General features: G+C 43.8%; 3 protein-coding genes across 3 annotated transcripts in view; 1 reads left to right on the top strand and 2 right to left on the bottom strand.

Moving 5' to 3' along the window:
* The window catches only part of LOC106806459 (endophilin-B1-like), a 28,191-nt gene extending 15,124 nt beyond the window's left edge, over window positions 1-13,067 (top strand). Inside the window, exons 4-9 of the mRNA XM_014808398.1 lie at window positions 2,025-2,158; window positions 3,220-3,312; window positions 5,898-5,987; window positions 7,168-7,268; window positions 7,913-8,048; window positions 10,840-13,067. Coding sequence (XP_014663884.1) covers window positions 2,025-2,158; window positions 3,220-3,312; window positions 5,898-5,987; window positions 7,168-7,268; window positions 7,913-8,048; window positions 10,840-10,941 — 656 coding nt within the window. The 3' untranslated portion in view covers window positions 10,942-13,067. The remainder of the gene's footprint in view (window positions 1-2,024; window positions 2,159-3,219; window positions 3,313-5,897; window positions 5,988-7,167; window positions 7,269-7,912; window positions 8,049-10,839) is intronic.
* Window positions 13,068-13,362: 295 nt separating this feature from the next.
* LOC106806451 (glycosaminoglycan xylosylkinase-like) lies at window positions 13,363-18,582 on the bottom strand. The gene is made up of 7 exons (XM_014808390.1): window positions 17,993-18,582; window positions 17,554-17,640; window positions 17,226-17,335; window positions 16,693-16,867; window positions 16,219-16,407; window positions 15,639-15,698; window positions 13,363-14,396 (listed from the first exon to the last, which is right to left on the bottom strand). The coding sequence occupies exons 1-7, from the start codon at window positions 18,580-18,582 to the stop codon at window positions 14,177-14,179; spliced, it is 1,431 nt and encodes a 476-aa protein (XP_014663876.1). The 3' UTR covers window positions 13,363-14,176.
* Window positions 18,583-19,395: 813 nt separating this feature from the next.
* On the bottom strand, window positions 19,396-21,135 carry LOC106806452 (TATA box-binding protein-associated factor RNA polymerase I subunit A-like). Its single transcript, XM_014808391.1, has one exon. The coding sequence runs from the start codon at window positions 21,133-21,135 to the stop codon at window positions 19,702-19,704; it is 1,434 nt and encodes a 477-aa protein (XP_014663877.1). The 3' UTR covers window positions 19,396-19,701.
* Between the last annotated feature and the right edge of the window lie 1,279 nt (window positions 21,136-22,414).

Here is a 22,414-nt window from a genome sequence, read left to right on the forward strand (position 1 = left end):
GAGAGAGAGAGAGAGAGAGAGAGAGAGAGAGAGAGAGATAGAGATAGGGAGGGGAAAGAGAGGGGGCAGATAGGGGAGGTGGGAGAGAGAGTGAAGGAGAGAGGAGGAGATGGGGAGAAGGGAAGATATGAAGAGAAGGTTGTGGTTGACAAAACTCTCATGAATCCTGGGGAGGACTTGGCAGACAAACAACCAGACTGTGATTTTCGTTCGTCGAATTTGGTTGAGAGAATAAATGGCCACATTGAAACCCGGAGTGGTTATGGTAGTAGTCGGCATGATCATAGGCTTCATAGCAGTGATGAGGCTTCAGTGAATGCCTAGCAGCTACCCCCCCTCCCTCGTGTGTGTACATGAGTGCGTGTGTGTGAGTATGTGTGCGTGTGCGTGCGTGCGTGTGCGTGAGTGTGCACGCTCTCTCTCTCTGTGCGTGTTGGCGTGCGTGCGTGCGTGCATGCATGTGTGCGTGTGTGTCTGTATTCGTGTTAGTCTGTCCGTCTGTCTGTCTGTTTGTGTGTCTCTGTGTATGCGCGTGTGTGGCACTGTGTGCGTGCGTGTGTGGCACTGTGTGCGTGCGTGTGTGTCTCTGTGTATGCGCGTGTGTGGCACTGTGTGCGTGCGTGTTCATGTGCGCGTGTGTGTGCGTGTGAGTGTACATGTGCACCTGCGTGTGTGTGAATGTATGTGATTGTGTTTATGTGCAGGTGTGTGTATGCGTGGTTACGTGCGTGCGTCTGTGCGTGTGTGCGTGTGTTTGCTCTCTCGCCTAGTACATTAGCTGCTCTCGTTTACATCGATTGTCGGGCAGGAAATGTGTTGGTAGTGCACAATTGATTTTGTTTTTCCACCCAGCTTTAGCTGCCGTTACAGTGCTGGGTGTACCTTTTCTAGTACACACACACGTTTAAGACACAACGATCAAAATTTGGTACCGGCTACCCGGCCGAATGGCAGTACAGTGTTTGAAGAAATAGACGAGGAATCGGCAAAGTCTTGAGTGATTCAAGCTTCTTGCGATAAATTCGCTTCTGTTGCAGTATGCTCATGAACCTACTCCTATGGATGTAAATTTAGAAGAGCTGCAACAGAATTTCATTGCAGAAAATAATAACTCCAGTGTTAACAGCAGAGAGCTCTGTCGACGATCATGCTGGTGTGATGTGCATGCTGTCTTAGTCCGTAACTACCATTGACCCTAGTATAGTTTGTGCTGTACACGTGGCAGAGTCGACAGAAGAGAATGCTGTTGGTTTGAATATGTGCTGTTGAGATAAAGATGGGTCTAGCAATGTAAGATGGGTGGGTGGGGTAATGGGTAGTTACGTCAGTGTGGTAAAATATTTAGAAGGATAGCAAAGCTGTAAGTGTAAACAGGTTTGAGTGGTACGTTTGTTGTGTCTATACAAGCGAGAAAAAGGGCGAGGATGCCAGGATGAAAGTTGAGCTCACACCAGGTTCTCATTATCGTGTTCTTCTAGCAAGCTATTTTGTATCGTGCATATACAAACCCAGTTTATTTTTTCTTCCTGGCTGTGGAAACGACTTGTGTCAGACTGGTTGCGTAGGTCTAAAATGCGTTAAGCCTACTGTTTTCTCTTAGGCGTAAGGAGAATGATGAACCTATCATTAAATTGTATACTGAGATGCAACCTGTTATGTGTGCAAATATTTATTATGCACTATTTTATAGTCAATGTGAGGAAGCGTACTAAGTATGAGATTCTCAGTTGAAGTGAAATGATAAATTGATTGAAGCTGTCATGCAAACGCCTCCACGCAGCCAGACACACGTGCAAAGTGCAAATACAGCCTAGCTTTACTTGTAAGCTCTCGTCCTGACTGTTGAATGATGTTCGCAAGTAACATAATAACATAATGATTTTACCCAAAAAAACACTTGAAAAAAAACACTTGCAACACTCTCAACACTTGCGAACGAAAACTCGTGCGTCCATGTTTAGTTGTTTCTAACCGCGTCTACGGCCTGTCGTAATAATGTGATTTTATGCGCTATATGATTGAAGGCAGCACACTGGTGAAGTGTGGGCAGATGGAGCGAAATATCGGCAACGCTGAAAAGGAGTACATCCATAAGGTCAACAACAATTTCCTCACGCCGCTGCGAACGTTCCTAGAGGGAGATATGAAGACCATTGTGGTACAGCCCTAAACATATCCAGTGAATTCATGAGATCAAGAGCAGATAAAGAAGGAGAGCATACAAGGGTAAAATGCTGAAACCATGCTGCAGTATTAGTCGAATTAATAAACTTTTCCCGTTTTATTTTGACGATCCATTGCAGTATTATTGATTAGCTGTCTTACCTTGTTCATATCAAACAAACCGCATGTCCCTACGATGCCCCTACGCTGAGATAATGAGCGGTGAAAATCTGGTATTTTCGCCGAAACCCGACTCGAGATCAGTGTGAACTGCGTCCCTCTCCCGAAGTGTTATAACTTCGGGAAACCTCGCGTGTCCCGAATGACGTCTGTTATTGATTGCCATAGTGATGACCCCCACCTGTGCCCACCTCACGCCCACCTCACGCTGGATGTATAGTAAACTCTGGTAGTATTACGTGAGTCAGCGCCACTATGGCGCTACACAGCGGCGACCGGAAGCAACACACTGGAAACACTTCGAGAGACAGTCGCAGTTCACACTGATCTCGAGTCTGGTTTCGGCGAAAATACCAGATTTTCACCGCTCATTATCTCAGCGTAGGGGCATCGTAGGGACATGCGGTTTGTTTTATATGAACAAGGTAAGACAGCTAATCAATAATACTGCAAAGGATCGTCAAAATAAAACGGGAAAAGTTTATTAATTCGACTAATACTGCAGCATGGTTTCAGCATTTTACCCTTGTACGCTCTCCTTCTTTATCTGCTCTTGATGAGATCTATATGTCGCCATTAAACACGTGTACTGAAACTATGAGCATGGTAATATAGTTGCATAAGATCGAATACAGTATTAGTAGTTGCCAGTATCATCACTAATATAATCATCCATCATTATTACCACCATAAACCAACACTGTGACCACTGTTTTTATCATGTCCACTATTAATACACCCACCAAATCATTTGCGACCATCATCACTGCTGCTATCCCCTCCCCCCACAGACACACCTCCATCACCTCTGCTCCCACCATCCCACCACCTCTACTATAAAAATATGTATATAACGATAATTGTTTTTGGGTGTAGAGAGAGAGAAAGACACTTGATATGAAGCGTCTGGATCTTGATGCAGCAAAGAGTAAGCTCAAGAAAGCGAAATCACAAGAGATGCAAACAGCTGTAAGTTTTCGTTAGTGGAACGATTACATCCTGATTCTTTTTTTGTTTTTAATTTTTAAAATATTAAATTTTAATCGTTAATTTTGATAGCCGTGGTATTACACAATCAATTAATTATCAAAAATACTTAAAAGTCTGTGTATAAATTGCACTGAACATTAATTATTGATTTGTTTTTAATGGTAGGTGTACTGTGTAAGCCCTTACACGTTAACAGCGTTGAAGGCAATTTCAATTGCATATTATAATGCAGCGGTGTCCACTTTTGCTTTATTGGGACAGGCCGGAGGACACCATGAAAATGTCCTAATTAAGCAGTAGTCCTGCTTAACTGGGACACTACAACATACACATTTCAACGTGTGCACAGATGGTTTTTCAAAATCGGGGACCACTGTACTGTCAATTTAACTTGGCACTGCACTAAATTAGGCAGGTAGAGCTCGGCTGTGTTGATATGCACATCTGTAATTGAATATTATTAACACTGTAATTAACAAATTGCATTGCCTTAGTGCACTATACTGATGTACGTACAGCACCTTAAATGTTTTCTTACGAGCACATGCGTGTGCCATGTGCAATTTGCTTGCTTTATTTTTTGTTGAAGAACTCGATCCGACCATTAGTTGGCCCTATTCATAGGGATATTCGTAGTGATGAACTATTTTTATACTCTTGAGCCACATCTACTCTCTTTCTCCCTCCCTCGATACCTACCTACCGCCTTCCCACCCTCTCTCCTTCCCCCCCTCTCGCTATCTCTCTCTCTCTCTTGCTTTTTCTCTCTCGCTCTCCCTCCCTCCCTCCTTCCCTCTCTCTCTCTCTCTCTCTCTCTCTCTTGCTTTTTCTGTCTTGCTCACTCTCTCAATTTCTCTTTATCTCTCTCTCTCTCTCTCTCTCTTTCTTTGTTTCTTTGTTTCTCTTTCTCTCGTACCATCTCTCTTTTTGTTCCTCTTTCTCTCTCCATTTTTTCCTCTTCCTTGCTCTCTCCTTCCCTCCATCCTCCCCTTCTCTATCTATGGTATGTGCATTTCTCTGCCCCGCTCTCTCTCTCTCTCTCTCTCTTTTCCTCCGCCGATCACTTGCTGCCTTCCCTTCCTCTCTCACTCCCTCCCCCTGTTTTTTTGTGAGAGTGACGTATAAATGAAACATTTCACGTTGCGATGCACGTGTGGATCGCGCCGGGAAGCGGCCGGCATTCACGTTCGATGCGCTGACAGTATTCGGTTAACACGATTTGCGCGTGCGAGCGTGCACGCACATGATTGAATTGAGATGTGACAGAAATCAGGTCAGTGAAGTTCGGCAGCTCTCCTCCCTCTTCTTGCTTCTCAGGACAGCCATAATTCCGTCCACCATTTCCGTCCACATTTGCCCGTCTAATTGGACGAAGATTAGGCACGACTTTATTTAATCGGTCGGGGATATCGGAGAAGGAATCCGTGATGTGTCCCTCACATGTAATGTAAGTGCATGTAACAGTTGTACCTCCTCGCGCGTGATCGGCAAACGCTGTTAGCGTCGAATCGTTAATTAAGTGGAGTATTAATTGATAGGCGAAACTGTAGTCACGTTGTTAGTGAAATACTGTTTTGTCGTGATTTCTTGCTGCTCAGGACTATCTGACTGTTGACAAGGTTTGTGTGCTTGTAACCTCGTGCCGTCCCGTCAGTAGCATCTCTAATGTAGAAATGGAGTGTTGCTATAGCATCTATCATTCATGTCATTGTAGTTGGTCAATTATAACCGAATTCTCACGATGTGTAATGATTTTATTTCGATATTCATGAAAATTATTTGCTAGAGCGAGTGTGTCAGCAGCCAGGGGCTCATTCTCTGAGGCAAAATGATTCTTAACATTAGTCTTAACATTGTCAGAAACATTGTAAAGTTACGCATTTATCATACACAGTGTGTAGATGTCTAGTTTACGAGAAAACGTTAATGTTAACTGATTTAGTTTCTGACAATGGGCTGTAGTACTTTTGCTGTCACTCAATTAAACATTTTGGATTTATTTTGAGATAAAATGATTTAAATGATTAAAAGAAATCCAACGACACCATTCCAAGAAAACCATTGCGATTTCCAGGTTTGGATCTCGGCTCCTCCGAGGCCACATGTAGCTGCTAATGTCAAATACATGCATAATTATTGCATATTTATGCATATGTAAAACCAAGTAATGTGGATGATAATATATATGGATGTGGATATATATACCACGACGTCATTGTATATTGAATAACTGCTGTGCATTACTTAATCAACAATGGTTTCCTTTGTCCAAGGATAGGTTTGTACATGTGTAGTAATGAGTGTGTGGTGTGATAAATCTTGATGATGGTATTTGTGTGACAGAGGTACTAACCTAATAGTAAATAGAGGCAGTTGAGTTGTTGCAAGGTAATATGAAGACGAGTTAAAGTCCCCAGCCACTGCTGCTGTTGCTGCTGCTGCTGTTGCTTCTGCAGTCAGTGCTTCTGCTGCTGCTGCTGTTGTTGTTGTTGTTGCTCGTGCCACCACTGCTACTGCTGCTACTGTCTCTCTGTAACACTGCTGTCTGGTTGTTGTGTGCGTAGGCCGAGGCAGAGGTGCGAGCATCTCAGTCAGAGTTTGACAGACAGACGGAAGTCACCAAGCTACTCATGGAAGGAATATCTAGTGCACACGTATGTATCCCTTTCAAGTTATCCTCTCAAATGAATCTAAAAATAAAAACTTGTAGACAAATTAGGTCTCGCCTCTTTAGTGTACATACTCCGTATAATTACTCCAACATTAAAATTATTATGAGTTTGTGCTTTTATAGACTATAAAATAGCTAATGAAATGCAAACTTGTGCTTGCATTCTCGTGATTCGCAAAAATGTAATCTGAAAATGGTGCCACAAATATGAGAGCATATTATTTTGTGACATCAATTCTTCTAGACTGGTACTCTATTTAGACAAAGGTAACAAAGTGCAGAGACAGTGTGCTAGTCAATGGTTTATCTTGAGAATGTGAGGATCATGTGCTATTGACGTATGTAAATCTACTTTGTAATGCATATCGGTGCATATATTGGTGAGAATAATGTTGTGTAAGTGTTCTAAGACACGTTAGCCCTTCTCTATACACTTGCTATTACGTATATGGAGTGGCAACGGTCAAGTCCAAGGTTATGATCCCTAGATTCATTAGCTACTTCCGCACAACACACACAGGTGTGAATCCAAACTTTCCAACATCACAGAAATGCAGAGAGCAAAGTTACATTCTGGTTCACCGGTGAACCAGCTGAACAAAGTCGTAGCGATGAGCTCTGAGAGCCCCCTATTATGATGAATACTCTCACTTCAGCTTGTATAAATAAATCACATAGATAGATACGTGGTTTAGTGTGGCAGCAAGCCAGTCATCACACGTGCTAGCACTGATTCCCATGCATTCACTGGCTGGATTGCGAGAGGTGAAGCTTAATTTGACTACGTCGCGAATTTTCTATGGTGTATATTTGTAAAATTTGTGTTGCCATTTTTTACATTAAAAGTAAGTACTAACGGGACTAAATGTATTGTCAAATTCTTACCTGATAAGATTGTTTCTCAACTAGTTAAAAATCCAAAAAACCTGGGCGATTTGCTATTATGATCCTGACATTAATTGCTTGCTATTGGCTATGTATCAGTCACGAGTTTATGTTTACATCAAACAATATAGTAAAATAGGAAGTATGATGCAGCAATTTAACAATAAAAAGTGAACAGAATTACTTACATTTTGTGAAAAAGTGGAAATATTTTTTTTACTTTTGCTATTTATTGTGACTTAATCACTAATTCGTATGTTCACCGTTTGCGGCTGCAGGCCAATCACCTCCGCTGTCTGATGGAATACGCCGAGACGCAGATGAAGTATTTTGCAAGCTGTCACGAGATGATGGAGGACCTTAACAAGGACATGGCCAAGTAGGTGTTGATTGTGTCACGTTCTATTCTACACAGCACTCGTGCGCACTAACAGTTTGCTGTACTACTAACATATAGGCTGCTTGCGAGGTGCTATGTGTAAACTAACTTCTCTGTTTGTAAGAACTGTTCATGGCAGGATTGGTTGGCCATGGTTATCTCGCTCAGATGGTTAGGTGAGTTATGTCTACCTTATATGTGACATAACTAACAGACGTGTTGGCTGTCGGGTGGGTTTCGCGTTATTTGCGTCCCTGCACAGGGCTGGGCTGCAAACACACGTGTGTGGATACTGAGTCACACATGACAGTTGGCATGGGAAGTAACTAGCGCAGAGCGTATCGATGCGCGCATCAGTGATGGGTCAGTGCTCGCCCTTTTGCTGATCTACCTCCGTTTCTTCTCCTTCCTTCAACACACTCGCACGCACACACGTACTCACGTACACACAAACACTCACGCACGCACGCACGCCGCTCTGCCTGCCCCATGAATGATGCATGCGCATGAATCAGATCCGGCGCATGTCCTGCCGCCGCCTCTGCTGCTGCCATCTGTTGGCTAGCATGAGGAAGCTGCCATGACGCTCTCTCTCTCTCTTCTCTCTCTCTCCTTTCTGCTTCGCGTGCGGTGGCCGCGCTCAGTGCGTCGGTGGTCTCGTCCGGGAACAGTGCCTACATAAGTAGCGCGGGCGGCGTGGACGGAGCATCGAGGAAAGCGCGGGTGCTGTATGACTACGACGCACATGAGTCACAGGAGCTGTCTCTCTTAGCAGACGAGGTGCGTGGCCACCGCCCTTCCTCGTGCGTGCGTGCGTGCGTGCATAGTTATGTGTGTGCGTGCGTGTGTACGTGCGTGCGTGCGTGCGTGTATTTATGGTGTGTGTGTGCGTGCGTGCGTATGTCTACGTCTGTTGATAGATTCGTGCATGTATTCATGCGCATGTACACTGATTACAACATTAATCTATCAACGGTAGCTTTTTTGTTGAATGTTTAGGATTTTAGTGCTCAGATGTGTGTAGTGCATTGGCTGCAATGTAATTTACGTTTGGCCTTTCACGTGCAAATACCGAATAAATATACGACGAAAGTGTTTTATCGCCCTGCCTTAGTAAGTATTGAAGTAGCTGTTAGCTTGTTGAGGTAGGATGTTACAGCTGCACTGCATTCCATTTAGTTTAGCTCTAATGTTGCTATAAGCGTAGCCTTACCGTGAAGCACACTTCCCTATCACTGCCGCTGACCATACATAGGCTTTCTCTACACAGTAGACAGGCAAACAGTGAAGCTGTTTGGAATAGGCTGCAAATTGCAATAGCAAAATACACTAAATGTGGGATGTCCACATTGACACTTACAACCACACATGCTACACAACCTCCTCGTTAAATACTGTGTTCCCGGGTAGAAGAGGAAGAAGGCCAACAGGTGTTCTGATTGGTAGAAATCAGAAGAAATCATGTAGGTCAAAGGTCAGTGGTACCAGCAGTTTTCTGATTGGTGCAATCGAAGACATAAATTATCATAATTGAGCGATGATCTACAGGCTTGTGTGGACTAAACGTTTTTGAAGTTTTCTACGGAAATAAACGGTAGGCCTACTATCCATGTTTCGTTCAGTCATCACGTGCTCAACGCACAACCCATTCTAAACCGTCCGTTCATTCACACAAGTTTGATACGCTCATGTGTATGCGGGGGCGTGTGCGCGTGTGCATGAAGACTAACATGCGGATTGGATTTTACTACTGACATGGTTAGGGGAGAGGTTTGGTTGTTGTGTGCGTGTGGCAGCCACTCGCTTGTTGTGTTTGCGCTTGCAGGCTAACTTAGACAGGGCACCTCTGTAATAAGTTCAGTGTGTGTTTTTCGAAGCACATTTTCTTAGGCAGTGCGTGCAAGTGGCTAGGTAGCATATGGTGGTATGGCAACCATGATGGTTATAGTTCAGCACCTATACTCATAACCCGACATTGTCTATACAGTCTTCTAACCCTAGCAAGACCGTTTCTTGGAGCTACTATATATACTCACTGCTGTTCATGTAGTCTAGTAGCAAAAATGATAAAATCGTTGAATGTGAATCACTGTAGCACTGAAATATAATGCACCAATAGTTTTCGTATGCAAACCAGTTGTGTAGCCACTTAATTTACACACGAGTGCAGGGGTAGAAATTAACTTTTGAACAAGGGAGTCTAACGGACTCCCTACCCTCAAAAAGAGGGAGTCCGCAGCAAAATGAGGGAGTCCGCAGTCTAAGGTTCAAAATTAAAGCAATAACGCATGTGCTTATTTTTAAGATTCATGCAGTTGTACGCCTGCCAAATTTTCTTTGGAAATTAGCTGAAAAAATACAGTAATTCAGCGAGGCCGTGCTCTGGAACGAACTAGTTAGTATGGCAGAATTTTTAGGGAGTCACACGGACTCCTGCATATGTCAGATCAGGGAGTCCGACAGTAAATCAGGGAGTATTTGACTCCGGACCCCCGTTAATTTAGCACCCTGCGAGTGTTTCCAACATGTTTTTAGCTATGTTGGTTTTACTACTGGGGCTGGGGTTAGTATATTGTGTCCGTGCATCTACACCGCGTAAGGAAATTAAAGGAATAATCTATTACACAGACTAAATTCTCTATAGAGTATATATATATATATAATATCTAAAGAAGCACGTGCAAAGCGTATACAAGTGTAATTAATGGCTTCTTGGCATAGCTACATTGATTAATTTGGTTTTACCTGCAGCTATTATTACCCAGGGTGCGAAATTAACGGGAGTCCGGAGTCAAATACTCTCTGATTTACTGTCGGACTCCCTGATTTGACATATGCAGGAGTCCGTGTGACTCCCTGAAAATTCTGCTATACTAACTAGTTCATTCCAGAGCGGACTCCCTGATTTGACATATGCAGGAGTCCGTGTGACTCCCTGAAAATTCTGCTATACTAGCTAGTTCGTTCCGAAGCACGGCCTCGCGGAATTACTGTATTTTTTAAGCTAATGTCCAAAGAAAATTTGGCAGACGTCCAACTGCATGAATCTTAAAAATAAGCACATGCGTAATTATTGTTAATATCTTTAATTTTGAACCTCAGACTGCAGACTCCCCCATTTTGCTGCGGACTCCCTCTTTTTGAGGGTAGGGAGTCCGTTGGACTCCCTGGTTCAAAAGTTAATTTCATGCCCTGATTACCCATGTCTTATTGAATTTTAAATTACCATCGTTTGTGGCATTGAATTGCTAGTGACGTGACGTAGGCCTTTTCCTTCAGCGATATGCGTCCATGTGTGTGTGGTGTGTGTGGGGGTGCGTGCGTGTGTGGTGTGTGTGGGGGTGCGTGTGTGTGTGGTGTCTGGGGGGGGGTGTCGTGTGTGTGGGGTGCCTGTGTGTGTGGTGTGTGTGGGGTGCGTGTGTGTGTGGTGTGTGTGGGGGTGCGTGTGTGTGTGGTGTGTGTGGGGGTGCGTGTGTGTGTGGGCGGTATGTGTGTTACATGCGTCCAAGGCACAATCTACATGTATGACATAGTCTTCATGCACACACATGGCAGATTGGTTTCATTGCAGGTGATTACAGTGACAGCAGACTTGGATGACCAGTACGTGATGGCGAAGAGAGGCAATCAGAAAGGAAAAGTCCCAGTCGCATATCTCGAATACATCCACTAGAAGCAAACATGGTTGATTCCATTTTCACACAAAGACCAGCTCGGTCAAGGATTCAATTGAGGATCATCTGCTACTTGTTAACCATCTGTACCTGGTCCATTATCTTCTACGAACAGCACCCATCCCACAGAAATTCAATATGTATCATTTCAGAATTTCTTTCTTTCTCATTACTCGCTGAGTAACATGTTCTAATAACGTGCTGATCGAAAATTCAGCACGTGTCTCGCTCTGGTGGCAAATTCCGTAACAAGTAATACGTACATATCTAGTGTGACTCGCCTGTATTAACTCGCGGTTATGTTGCCTTAGTTCGCTTGTCTGTTTGGAATTCGAAGTGGTTGGGAAAGAATCACGCATGCATATAAGGTGAAGTCTGGCCCACCCACCTTACGCCTTACAAAAATTGAGCGGCCGAGGGAAAATGACTTGGAAGTGCAAGTGCTTACCATATTAGAACAGTCCATTATTTATGAACGAGATATATTACAAAACTAATATATAGCATATGATGTTCTCTAAGTTACGTGTGTTGTTCATTGTGTAGATGTGGTTCGAGTATACATGGAGGTTAAATCACTTTAGATGAATTTGTTTGTTGGTGTTGAGTTTTTTTTTTCGGTATAAAGAGAGATTGATGCGCACACATATATGAGCATATACATGTCATTACTATTGAAATGAACTCCCCTCCCACCATTTGGAGATCTTCTTTGTCTATGGGATTTCTACATACTGCGCATGGCATACGTCTTTAGCATATTCTTCTGCTTTCACGTGCGCTTGGTGGAGATCATTCTAGTCATGAAATGTCAGATACAGATAGTGTGCCTGTTAGTTACAATTAGGCACACCATTCCTGTCACCATGTTCTCAATATCGTCGGACCAACCTCGGTAATTATTTAAACAAGTTAACAGCCTGGAAGCTGTCTTTAGTCATTTCGTTAATCAAAACCTCTTTCAATCTGTTGCGACTAGGGGTATGAATTAGAAATTGTTGCGGTATATATGATGTAGTTATATGTACGTACATTGTGATCACATAAATAAAACTAATCAGGGAACTCCCGGGAATGTTGAATTCGGTATGTGTATTCTGTTAATATGAATGCACTATACCTAGAGTGGTTTCTGCGAAGCGTGTTTATCTACCCAAATACAATATATTAGTTAAATGTATGGTTATGGATTCATATAGAGTGATTTGTTGTTATTTTCACTTCCAAAATTTTGGCTATGTCTGGGAAAAAGAATCCCGACTGTGGACATGTGCATGTGGTGTGATTGTGTTTGCGTCAGCAGTAGCTTGCCCCGGACAAGCCCCGTACTTGCCCCGTACAGTGTAAGCCTTCACTGTGTCACAGTGGGCACGTGGGCATTCGTGTGGCAGAACGAAAGGCTTCACGGGTCGAGTAGTTGTTTGGAAGAGTACGTAGTATAGCTATGGCAAGTTACCTTGTAGGAATTGATAGTTAATTGGTTTAGCGAATTTATATCACCTGCAGAATAACCCGGCGTATGCCAGTTCATATGTTATTATGTAATCAGTTCTATGCACTTTCGCCCTGCTTTTATTGTATGACGTACATAGCTTTCAGATAGGTAATATGAACGTATGCATAATCAGTGCAATGCACATATCCTTCTCTTTTAATGTAAGGTGTACCCATATGGGTTTCCAGTAACTATCATACACTCATTTTTAGCCAGGTGTATCCGGTGTATAAGGTATGTCTCCTTGCATAAATTAGCCTGCGACTTATATATACTGCTGTCATGCCATGCAAGTTTAACAGAATTCTCCATTAATGTAAAAAGAAATCGTAAAAAAATCTTACAGCAGCCTCGATTGAAAATAGTAGTACTCTGTTACAGCATAGTAATCATACGGATTACTGAATGAATACTCAATTGAAATAAAACTGCATGAATAATCTGCTGCGTAACATCACCCAAGCAATTCAATCGTATATCTTTCCATCGCTGTGGTATTTGCGTGTATGCAGATTATGAAGATACCTTTGCGTGTATGAAGGGGCTTATAATGTGTGACGAATATCAGAATGTTGGAGCCTATGAAGCCTTTTATTTGCAATCATGCCATTAAACTATACATCAAATGATTATAGGTGTGAGGTATTAGATATAGTCATCATACGTGAATGCTTATTATATCGGTGAAGCTCTCTTTGTGTATTCCATTGATTGCAACAGTAATAACGACAAATGAGAATACAATTGTATGAAGGAATTGTTAACGACATTGGGATGTTTTACTTCAGACGTCATTTTAAATAATAAATTACCTATTTCTTCCTCATATTTACAAAACAGCTTTTTCTAGCTTACTATTCACAGCGTGTGTATAGGGAAATTTCGTTATTAAAGCTACGGCTATAATAAATGACCTGGCAACAAGTTTTTGATGTTAAATGCACGATGTTTATTGAGGCTACAACGGGGCCATTACAACAGGGAAATCACAAGGTCAATGATATGTTTTTATATATATATTTATATATTCTAATTTTTTAAACCATTTCACACATCAATAAAATAGGTACACGAATTGAGAATTGTAAAATATCTTGTATTGTAGGAGATTCTTGATTTCATATTGGCTATAGGTATGAACACTTACCTCTGTGATTCCCGTACAGTAGTCTCATAAATATATAGGAAGACATTGTCATATTAAAATATAAACCGCTTAAAATATATTACTCATGATTTTAACATGATATTATTGCACACTTGTAACACTTCTTTTGAGATTCAACAAGAATAAACATATAGAACAAACCAAACTTTACAAGTAGGTCTGATTAAAACACTGCAGTACTTGCTAACAACTTGCGTATATAATATATAACAAATATATAACTAAAACATAGTCTGATGGTAATCTCAGATTAACGAGTATTTGTGTATATAATATATACTTTCCTAATGATTCTAGATAAACATTTACGTCACGGTTGCCACAAAAATACGTGCCCTAGCTTGCAGTAAAACGTCTGCGTTTAAACGCAAGTTATGAACACGGAAATAATATTTTTTGTAACGAGTGTTATTCGATTTCCTAAAAGTGATCATGCGCATAATAAATAATCTTTCGTTATACTGAGTTGCACGCATGCATCATTTTCACAAACACATTCTTGAGCCTACGAAGACAATCATGTCATCATGATTGTCACGTCATCTACTGTCACCTGTTTGTCACTGGCGCGTCACTGTGCTGCATCTGTAACGAGAACGCTGGCGCGTCCGTGCGTCCGTATGCACGTGTCGACGATGGTGAGGATGGCTTTGAGCCTGCGATCGACGGCGCGGTAGTGGGCGTCTGTGAGCACGGGCGTGATGGCGTCGTACCCCAGCAGCATTCGCAGCAACGAGCCGAGCATGCCGCCTGTTAACCAGCTCAGCTGCTGCCAGGTCGACCGCCGCATGCTGCAAAAACAACAATAACAACATGAATCTCAACAGCAACAACAACAACAGCATGAATGTCAACAACAACAACAACAACAACAGCATGAATTTCAACAACAACAACAACAACCACAACATGAATCTCAACTCAGCTGCCACTCACAGGTAACTCCAGCCAATCAGCATGGCGATATGAGCGTTCTAAAAACACTGCTTAGTAGGGAAGTGTCATTACAATTGGGTGAGCTTAACGTGGACATAAGAGGGCGAATATCTATATATGGTTACCTCGCTCAGACAGGTTGCACAATACATAAATATATATATATATATATATATATCAAGAGTACATGATAGGATCTCCTATTATGCACTCTTGATATATATATATATATATATATATATATATATATACAACCACGAATCTATTTATCTTGTCTCATAATCATATGCACCAATTTAATAATTAATATATTATGAAAAGCTGATGAATATACTATTCTAAGCGCATTTTGATGTTATTCTAAGCTGTTGCCATGTTGACCAACACAAAGAATGCGATGCTGATGGAACAACAATTAGGAGACACGGATAAAAACTTTCACATTTTTCCTTTCCAAACCCAACTAGAAAGGGCAGTTGTCGCCAACTACATGTATCCCCCGTGTTCTCCCCAAGATGTGTAAGTATACAAAGTTTGGTCGCGCTAGGTCAATTAGGGGCCGAGTTATAGAGCGGAAGGAAAATATGATGAAGGTCAAGGTCAAATAAAGGTCGTAGTGACCTGGTTTTGGTAGCGCTAGGTCAATTAGGGGCCGAGTTAGAGAGCGGAAGGGAAATATGATCAAGGTCAAAGTAAAGGTCAAATAAAGGTAGTGACCTGGTTTTGGTAGCGCTAGGTCAATTAGGGGCCGAGTTAGAGAGCGGAAGGGAAATATGATCAAGGTCAAAGTAAAGGTCAAATAAAGGTTGCAGTGACCTGGTTTTGGTACGCTGCTCACGCTCTCCCCAAGATGTGTAAGTATACCAAGTTTGGTCACGCTAGGTTAATTAGGGGTCGAGTTATAGAGCAGAAGGGAAATTCTCTGCGGCGGACCGAGCGGCGGCGGCGGCTGGGGAGACATGAAACCATAGCATCCCTGCCGACTTCGTCGCGGGGGATACAATTAACAGCAGTCTTGCTATAGTTTCCTAAAACGTGTTCAGTGCTAGATGCTAGAGGATAGGATACGATTGTAGGAAGTTATCACTGCAACTCACATGCAGCACTGGTATAACGGAGCCAGGATTGTCACTTCATCTTTGTCAGGATCCCCGAAACTATAAGTAATAAAACAAACAAATAATAATTAATAAATTATATTAATAAATTCAAGTAATAAAGTATTCACAAATCATATATGATTGACGTCTTTAATACATGACTGGTGCTTAACTTTGGTGATGAAACTAAAAATACATCAACAATAGCAGCATGGAAAAAAAAAAAAACTATATAGTATCACTCCTGCTATGTGTATTTTACGTGTATGTGAAAATAAAGCCATCATTAGTCAACACACTACCTGTTGTATGCCGTATGGACAAGAAATCTTCGACCGAGCACCTTCACCATGTGATCAGATGTTTTCATTTGAGCAAACAGATCACCTCCATCTGGTCGTGATCACGTAATATGAGCCAGCGCCAGTGTTATACGCGGCTAACAATAATTAAACCATATTATTGATTCGGGGTACAATAGTTATTACAATACTCAATAGTCTACACGCAGAGACATCCCACGCTGTAATGAACAGCAAATTAATTAACAGCAATAACATTACATAACGTACAGTACCTCTTGCCATTATCCAGCAGCACTACCATGCTGTCCTCCCATCCAGCAAACATCTCACACATGTGTCTGTCGGCATTGCCTATGAGATAGTCCAGAACTGACGCATCGATGAGGTCCAGCAGCATCGGGCCAGACTTGTATAGTGGGCTGCTGCGCACAATATTACAGTAGTCCTGGTCGGTTTGCCATCTGTGCAAACAAAGACACACACTGCTTTTATGGCCCGCGAGCAGCTTCTTATTATATGACGAAAAAGAGAGAACGTTCATATATCCGCACACGCATGAATGCACGTATGCACACACACACACACACGTATGCACACTTACGCACCAATACGTACACAGGCGCACACAATCATGGATGCATTGACCAACACGCACGCACACACCTGGGCACTAACATGCACAAATGCACGCACACAAATACAGATACATGGCCGCATCAACTGGAGTAGTAATTACACGTACTCACCGTGCAGTTTTGTTGACGTTGTACGTGCGCTTCCAGGGATGCCAGAGACGTTTCTTGAGCGGCCAGTTCTTGGGCAGCCACAGTGTGACTGCTCCCTCCATCACGGACCCAACGCCGCACGCAGCCGTCTCCGGTCGACAGGGGCCGCACTTCCCGTAAAAGCAGACGTTGTCACCTGCGCGGGGAATAGCACATACACATGAAATAACGCACCGAAGCAGTGCATTCGCTTAGAAAGGGTAAGAATTGGTCATAACGAAGGCCACATCTTCTTCTTCCTCTTCCTTTTTCGGCTGCGATGTGCTATAATGTTGATTTGTTGATTTGATCATCGTTATGACCTGGCCATTTCATAGATGTCCGCCAACACATGTTTGGTTTGACAATGTTTTCTAATCAGTAATGAATGCATTTGGATGTGAGGATATGTGAGTGTCTAACCTGAAGAGAAATTCGTTATCGAAATGTAGCCCATACATTAGAGAAGGCAGGAGGACCAATCAACATACAGTGCCTGATATCAAATAAACTACCTTTCACTAGGAATGTCTCCAGTAGTCGCAACTCTGCCACAGGCATTAGTTCCGACGTTAGATTGATGCGTCTGCCTACAGCAACAGGTATTCTTCTCAAACCCAATATCCTGCAAGAGCAGATGTACGCATGCAAGAATGATGCAGGTTAAAACGGAAAATATGAGTACATATCATCACACGATCTACACATTTAATACGAAGTGCATTGAACGATCCCTCACAAGACACATAATAGATCATATATACAACGACAGCATTCCTTATTGCGGTATTCCATTTTTTTATAGAATGTGATATATCTATGCTCTGGAAAAGCAATCTGCACCTGCCCAAGTGAAAAGCAGCGATTTCTCCATTATGTCGGTCATATCCAGCATACGGCGTTCCCTTGATGACCTTATCACGTGCATACCTGAAGTACAAAGTCGTTACACACGTGTGCACGTGCGTGTGTGCATGCGTGCGTGCATAAACCTTGCATATCTTTTACCGTAATAAAAATTAATAGCAATCAAGTAAAAGCTAAAATAGTTAAAAAAGGTTAAAATAGTAATCAAGTACACCGTGCAGTTATGCTTATGCTAGTGGCATTGAATATATATATATATATATATATATATATATATTCGTAATATAACGTATATATCCCCCAGAATTGTGCAGTACAGTACAACAGCACACTGTTACGTGTCCTCGATTCGACTAAATCCCTCTAAAGCTACTCGATATCACAGGTGGCATGCCACCACTAGGACTCCTCTCACTTTTGCGGTCTGAACGAGACGCGCTGTCCGCCCTCCAGCAGTAGCGTTGCCTTCAGCTGTGTTCCCTGGTAGCCGACGTCTGCTCGCGTCACCTTCTCGGTCGCCATCGCAAACAGCAGCGCCCCCAGCTGCGGCGCGCGCGCAGGCAGCACGGCGCGGCTCTGCACCCACCCCGCCGCGACCGCCCACGGCGACCCCGCGACCTCCACGAGGCGCGCCGTGTCGTTGAGTAGGCCCTCAGCGAACTCGCGCAGCTCCGAGGCGGCGGTGATTCGTCGGAGCGTTTCGAGGTCGCGCCGGTGCGTCGCTTCCCTCAGGGAGCGGTAACCGGGATCGCGCAGGGCCTTCCAGGACGAGACGTTGCTCAGATCGTGCAGCGCGATCGGAGCCGCGTCGCCGCCATCTTGCACGGGAGACTCGACCGGCGGCAGCACGCCACCTTGTCCGAAGGAATTGGGACGTGCTCTCGGTGGGAGGCTGAAATCTTCATCGCGAACATGGGAAAACATGGCGTGGATGCGTAGGTATAGGGTGATGTAGACGAGTAGGAACATGACTGACAGCGACACGGCAGCCGTCCTCAGCCTCATGTCTTAATTATATAATAATGAGTCATTTGATATGCCTAGCCTAATAGTCTGTCAATGTCTACTCTAGTGAATGATGGTCAAGCTTGAATTTGAAGTCAAGCACGGTTGATCTCGGTTCGTATATATGTCCTGTGAGTTCATAATGTATAAATGCAATGTATTCTCTCTATCTCTCCTTCACTCTTTCTCCCAATCTAATTGACAATTATGAACAGGATCCTCATACTGACATCTACAACGTAGCTGGTCGAGCTACGTAATTGTACGAGTTGTATTGTGATATTAGGTTCTACGTTGGAAAATTTGTTTCGGAGATTAGATTCGCACAAATGTTCGACAAGTTTAGCCTCATGTCTGCACTTGATTTATTATAGCGTTTGTATCACTCTTTCTTTTAAAAACTGCACTTCCTCAAACAGTTGAGCTGGCGTACATTTCTAATTCAGATATATTCACAGTATGCCGTATGCACTTTTCGTTTTGGCAGCAACTAGTATGCTGATACATTCATCCAAAGACATCTGAATATCTTCCAGTTCCTCTTAAAACAGGCCCTGAAAAGAAGGAAATACACTTGAAGCTACTGTTTGGGATGTGCAATTTTTGCTACTAATACATTGACACTATAAGCCATTTGGTATCAGCAGGAATATACGCATAGAGTTCTATAGATATATTCATGCTATCAGATGCAGTGTTAATTCGAATGTAGCGCTAATGAAATATGTTAGTTTGGAATGTGGCATGCTCAGCTGACACTCATGCAGACTATAGTGCGCGAGATACACAGCGGGGAAAATACATACAGTAAACGACATTTTATTAACGGGTTTATTTCAACACTGTAACTACAACACAATATAATACAGCAATTTTTTGCTTGCAATATACTAAAGGAGTAGGTCCCACGACATCATGCCAACAATAGGTCACAGCTCTAAATTTATTACACTATTAAATTTACGTTCTCAGAGATGTTATTGTCAAGTTATTATGCTCCTAAATTTATATACTATCATAAGATTTTCCCTACACCCGAATTTTAGCACTGACTGCAAGCTGAAGATTCCTAACTCTCAAGATTAGGATCTGCAAGATGCTTTCTCAGAGATGTTACTGTCAAGTTATTATGCTGCTACTCACTTTATCATACAATTTCCCCCACGCCCGATTCCTAGCATTGACTGCAAGCTGAAACTTACTCTCAAGATCAGGATCTGCAAGAATTTGCTGATAAGCTTTCTTTAAGAACTTCGATTCACTTTCACCCAAAATGACCGCAACTACAGCTTTGCTGACTAACAACAAAAGATCGTCACCGTTCGCATGAAACTCTGTAAAGTGGTAAGTAGGCCACCAAGATTTCCTATCTATCCAGAGGTCAAGGGCACCTTCAACCTCCGCCTCTGAACCGACGCTAAGGAGAACGTCGCTGAGTTTTTGCCACGGCCGCCTGTCGTGCTGCCACGCGGCGTAATCTAGCATGTCAAACAACACTGCCATCTTCTTCACAGCATCGTCGTCACCGAGGAGATCTACATAATCTAACATCAATTCATCTGACGGGTTCACCTCTGCATACCCTTCGAGTATGTCCAAGAGTTCGGCGGCGGTGGCTCCGCGCTTCGCCACGGCCGCGTACAGGTACCTGTGCGCGTTCGGGTTGTCCGGATTCCGCGTCCTGTAGCGGCGCAGCACGTCGACGCTCGACACGCTCAGGTGCTGCTGCGAGCTGTCAATGAGATGCACGTACTTCGTCACGAACGCGTCGCACACGCCCGGCTCGTCGAGCAGCTTCTCGAAGGCGACCATCGCCATCTCGGCGTGATTGCGCAGCGACTCCTCGTGACCCATCTTCTGCGTCTCGTACAGGTAGTCGCCGCCCGTCTCCGTCTCCGCCGCCGTCGTTGCCGCCGCCGCCAGCGTCCGCAGCTGCTGCCGGTCAATGAGCCACTCGGCGTACTGCGTCATGCCGCGGTACGCGGTCAGCGCGCGTCGCACGGCCCGCGTGCGCGCCGTGCCGCTGCTCTCCTGCGGCGGCGGCGCCGCGGCCACCGCGCCGAACGCCTGGTGGAGCTCGTTGATGCGTCCCTCGCGCAGCAGATGCAGGATGTAGAGCAGGGCGTATTCGGGCGCCTCCTCGTGCAGCGCCCCCTGCGCATGCCGCATCAGCATCGCCAGTGCCCCCTCGCTCGCGCGCAGCCGCAGCAGCGACTCTATGCCCGCGCGCCACACGGCGGCGGTGCCCGCGCGCGACCTCAAGTCGGTCTGGCGCATGAGCACGGCGAGTAGACGGGCGGCGTCGGACCAGCGGTGCGCGGCCATCGCCTCGGAGAGAGAGATCAGCAGCTGGTTGCTCCAGTTGAGCATGCGCGTGTCGAGGAGCCGGCCGGTGACGGCGCGCGCGGCCGCCGGCACGATCGTCTCGTAGTCGTCCGCCTCATCGTCGTGACGATGTGGGTCGAGCAGGCGGGAGACGAGGTTCTTGAGTGCGGCGAGGTCTGATACGTGTATCGCGAGCATGGAAGAGCGCCAGCGTAGATCCTCCGCCATGACGGTCAGGTGACGCGTTCACACGCCTCCGTGCGCTAGACTGAACGTAAAATCCTCCGGTCCCTCCTTCTGTTGGCTCTCTTATGGTTTTTCTAAACAGTGTTCGTTTTCCTCGAATATCCCTTCTAGAGCATCACAAACCCTCTGCTTCAATAGTAGTAGGGTGACATCACACACGCGAATATCTTCAATGAATATTTTCACGAGTGTTGAGTATTTGAGTAATTATAGAATCTCCTTCTGCTACCTTGAGCTAATTTTTCTCGAGATATTTTCTGATCTGGTTGTCGGTTAACGTTCACACAAGTCTTCGTCTTTCTGTCGACTTCCTTGTGGTTTCCCGCTAATAGACGCTTGTTTGCCAAAGAATGAGGATGAGAACAAGACTGCAATCACCATGATCCTGATACAAAACCAAGGTCAGTTAGCGGTTTGGTTACGGGGAAACCTGGGTGACAACAGCCAGTTGTGACATGTAAGCTTCTTCTTGCGATGCAATTCAACGCTGAAATAAGAAACAAGCGGGAGTGCTATATACACACGCGTCTAGTCACTTTAGTGAATGTTAAGATGGCCATGCTGGTAGTTGTGAATCTCCGATGAAAAGTGGCCGATTTTGTAAAAGTTCAAAATGTTTCCTAGGTTATGCTAATGCAAGTTGTGTAATACACTCCCACACTCATACAAATAGTACTGTGTGTTAAGTATGATAAATGTTTTTTTGCAATATTACTACACAAAACTAATTAGGAATAAGGTTTACACACAAATTTATTGCATACAAACACGTATGACTATAAAGGCGTTAAGCCAACAACTACGTCGATCAGAAACACACAAATACGCAACATTAATTAATGAGATGCCTCGTGCTCATATATAGCCATTGTCACCATGACTCAACAACCACTTCATTTTCCTAATCCGTGGAATTTTGGAGTCACCCACTTTACAAATTAGATCACTCTGATGTTTGCACCCCTTTACAATGCTTTACACTGAGCAGGGCAACTAATTACATCACTGACGTCAAAAACTCATTAGATTTTGGTAGGCACGTTCATCAGGCAGCCATATCCACTTAGTGGCAGCTCATCAGAAACTGATTGCACGGCAAAGCTTCGAAAAGAAGAACGGCTATAGATACAACCGAGAGCTAATAACACGTGTATTACATGTATAATTGTACACGTATTACATGTAATGCGCGTATTATTAGCCCTTGATACAACCATAAACACATAGATCTTTACAATTATGTATAGATATGACCTTGATA

This window comes from Priapulus caudatus, unplaced genomic scaffold (genome assembly GCF_000485595.1).
Source record: "Priapulus caudatus unplaced genomic scaffold, Priapulus_caudatus-5.0.1 Scaffold161, whole genome shotgun sequence".
In the NCBI taxonomy this organism is placed as follows: domain Eukaryota; kingdom Metazoa; phylum Priapulida; class Priapulimorpha; order Priapulimorphida; family Priapulidae; genus Priapulus; species Priapulus caudatus.

What these genes read in the sequence shown, in the direction of transcription:
- LOC106806451 (XM_014808390.1), bottom strand. Translation starts at nt 18,582, where the DNA reads ATGAGGCTGAGGACGGCTGCCGTGTCGCTGTCAGTCATGTTCCTACTC. An exon ending in GTCTCGTTCAGACCGCAAAA is followed by an intron (nt 17,641 to 17,992) that starts GTGAGAGGAGTC and finishes TTTGTACTTCAG; the next exon opens with GTATGCACGTGATAAGGTCA. An exon ending in AACGTCAACAAAACTGCACG is followed by an intron (nt 16,408 to 16,692) that starts GTGAGTACGTGT and finishes TTGTTTGCACAG; the next exon opens with ATGGCAAACCGACCAGGACT.
- LOC106806452 (XM_014808391.1), bottom strand. Translation starts at nt 21,135, where the DNA reads ATGGCGGAGGATCTACGCTGGCGCTCTTCCATGCTCGCGATACACGTA.